General features: G+C 33.3%; 1 protein-coding gene across 1 annotated transcript; it reads left to right on the forward strand.

The window, feature by feature from the left end:
- Nucleotides 1–28: 28 nt before the first annotated feature.
- On the forward strand, nucleotides 29–1,113 carry LOC109591053 (uncharacterized). The gene is made up of 4 exons (XM_020006862.1): nucleotides 29–145; nucleotides 190–269; nucleotides 315–549; nucleotides 590–1,113. The coding sequence occupies exons 3-4, from the start codon at nucleotides 351–353 to the stop codon at nucleotides 1,045–1,047; spliced, it is 657 nt and encodes a 218-aa protein (XP_019862421.1). The 5' UTR covers nucleotides 29–145; nucleotides 190–269; nucleotides 315–350; the 3' UTR covers nucleotides 1,048–1,113.
- Nucleotides 1,114–3,124: the final 2,011 nt, after the last annotated feature.

Consider the following 3,124-nt stretch of genomic DNA (forward strand, 5'->3'; position numbering starts at 1 on the left):
GGAGAGAGACTAGTTCTATATGAACAGAGATTGAATGGACCAACTAACCTACGAATCAGTAATAGTCTAGACTCTCCTCTATCAACAATATCTGAAACACTTATAACAGTAAACAATGACTTTCCATTAGTTACTGTGGAGATCAGTATGTATATCATCATGTTTGTATTTATTGTTTCTTTTTCTTAGATGCTTCTACCCAACCAAGTGTTGCAATAACATCAAGTATAACTGAAAATATTTTGGAAGCTTCTGTTTCAATTATTTTAGTAAGTAGGATCTTGTTTTATAACCATTTTAGTTTATACTTTCAGTCTAAGACTTTCCTTTCTCCTACTATTTTTTCACATATGCTCTCTTCCTCATCATCATTCTCACATGAATTGTCAAATGAATCAATCAATGTTCATGATACTTTACTAAATGTTGCTACTGAAACAATGAACGACAGACTGACAGCCAAAGTACCTAGTCCCTCACCCACACATAGCACGATAAAGCCGACTAATTCCTTAATATCCTCCACTAGTACATTTGTCATATCATCAAGTAAGCCATTACTTTTTATATTATTAATTTCCTTATTTAGCTGTACCACTCACTCCAACCACTCAATCAAGTGCATCATTCCTAGTTGGTGGAATTATAGTGGCAGTGGTCTGTATAATTCTTGTATGTACATGTCTACTAATAATAGCATGTATTATTATTGTTTGTGTGAGGAAAAGATCAAAATCATCATTTAAAAGTAATCCTGAGGAACTAAGCACATCTTTAAAGATCTTAACAACATCTACAAATGATGATCATGATACTAATATTGATACCCTGAAGGATAATCCAGCATATGTTACAACTACTGGATCTACTTCTGGATCTACAACACTACAAGATAATCCAGCATATGTTACAACTACTGGATCTACAACACTACAGGATAATCCAGCATATGCTAGTACTAGAAACACAGTATCAGTGGATGATGATACTCTGTATACTTATGTGAACAACAATAGCTCTAATTTATACAGCACAATTAATTTTTAGCCTCTATTCTTATTATATTGTCTCCTCTCTTTGTAATGCAATTTATTGAGTTATTTGTACATGTACACATCTTGTTTTACTGATTGAATAGTTTTAGAATTAATTCTTTATTCTTTATTTTTGTGCTGTGTAATGATGAGTACATGTAGTATTGAAATTAATATTTCCTTTATAAATTTATTGCCTTCTTTTTTAAAAATTTGAATGGGTATATGCACCTGAGATATAGTTAGATTGTACAAAAGCAAAGACAATATGTTCTATTAAACAAAAGCTTCCGCCAACAAAAGTTTATATGTACGTGTCTAATAGTAGCATCAAGGGTAGCATGTATTAGAGAAAATTATCATCTAAAAGTAATCTTGATGAACTGAGAATTATTTTTGAAGGTCTTACCTACTTTTACAAATGACAATCTCATGAACAATTCTTTTATACAGTACTACTACTAAACTGCAGGGCAATCCAGTTAATGCTATAGTGATACTACATTGGAGCCTAACCCAGAATATGCCAGTGCAATAGATGACACTCATCTGTATGATAGTGTTCAATTTTATGATACAGATAAAGAAAATCAACACAACAGCTATTAATAGAATGAGTACATATGGTATTAAAATAAATACCGTATAAGTGGTTTTTTTCGAGGGAATTATATTTCGCGAAATCTGCTAAAATTCCAATTCGTGGATTTTAATTTCGCGAATCCTACCACGTGTGCCATGCGGGTACCGTATTAAATTGATTTTCGCGGATTTTATTTTCGCGAATTAGGAGGGAATCCGCGAAATTCGCGAAATTTGCAACCCTCGAAAAAAACCACTTATACGGTACTTTATCTTTTGACTCATTGTTTCCTTTTTATTTTGAATGCATACTATCAATACCATTATACTGAAATATTTTTGAGTTGCAAAATTTTCACAAATCTTGCATTTGTAAATTTTACAAGAAATTGTGAATAGCTTGTAAACTGCAAAGCTTCCAACAAAAGCTACTTGCTTATGTCACTCATGTGATCAAAGCTATGAATATCATTAAAAATAAAGATGCTGTGTAGGGCCCTTCTGCTGTTTTTTGTCCTTCTACCAAAACGTACTTTAAAATGATGTTACTACTTACTATCTTATATATTATCCTAATAGGTACTGAGCAATGTACAGAGAGGTTTATGGAGCTACCGCTAGTGACATACAGAGCACAGAGAATAGGAATGAATCTACCTGAAACATATGTGAGTAGTAATACACTGAGAGTCCTTCAAGAGTATCAGTTCAATTGTTCATCTACTAATATAACCAGTCTTATATTGGGTATTAATATAAGAGAAGTTTCAAGAAGTGGTACACTCTATCCCAGTGTCCAGGTCTTTAGACCTAATGGTAATGATAGTGATCAATATACTTTAGTGGCTGGTAGTGAGAGAACTATTTATTATTCTACCTCTAATGTCAGTACTAGTGGAGTGTTTGAATATCCACTCAATCCTCCTATACCAGTAATGAGTGGAGACCTGTTAGCTGTATCACAACAAGGACAGGCAAACAGTGCTGTTAGAGTCTATTATATCAGTGGTATAACAGCAGTTAGCCAAGAGTTTGGCTATGGTGATACATCTGTTGACTTAACTAAAAGTCCAGACACAAATCAGTTGATATTAGTATATCCAGTAACAGGTAAGACACACACTCACTGTATCATTGAATTATTTTACTATCATTAGATGGATACTGTGTTAATAGTACCAATTCAATCAATCCTTCATTTATTAAAGAGAAAGCACTTGAAGTACAAAGATCACAATCTTTCTATGGCCAACACCAACACATTTATCCATGGATTGTATTCTCATGTAATGGATCAGTTAATAAATGGATCCTTGGAGCTAACAATAGGGGAAACACTGCTATTCAATCTGAGCTCCAAATATGGCGTCAACTGGGTCCCAATAACTACAATAAAATAGGATCTAGTTTAGTTAATGCTAATACAATGATTGGTACTAATCTCTATGAGTTTATTCCTCAGACTCCACTGCAGTTCCAGGAAGGAGACATATTTGGTGTTTATAGTG

Source organism: Amphimedon queenslandica, unplaced genomic scaffold (genome assembly GCF_000090795.2).
Source record: "Amphimedon queenslandica unplaced genomic scaffold, v1.1 AMPQUscaffold_9062_Cont18999, whole genome shotgun sequence".
NCBI lineage: Eukaryota > Metazoa > Porifera > Demospongiae > Haplosclerida > Niphatidae > Amphimedon > Amphimedon queenslandica.

Excerpts from the sequence above, each read along its gene's own strand:
- LOC109591053 (XM_020006862.1), top strand. The coding sequence starts at position 351 with ATGCTCTCTTCCTCATCATCATTCTCACATGAATTGTCAAATGAATCA. Across the intron at positions 550-589 it reads TACATTTGTCATATCATCAA|CTGTACCACTCACTCCAACC; the intron begins GTAAGCCATTAC and ends TTCCTTATTTAG.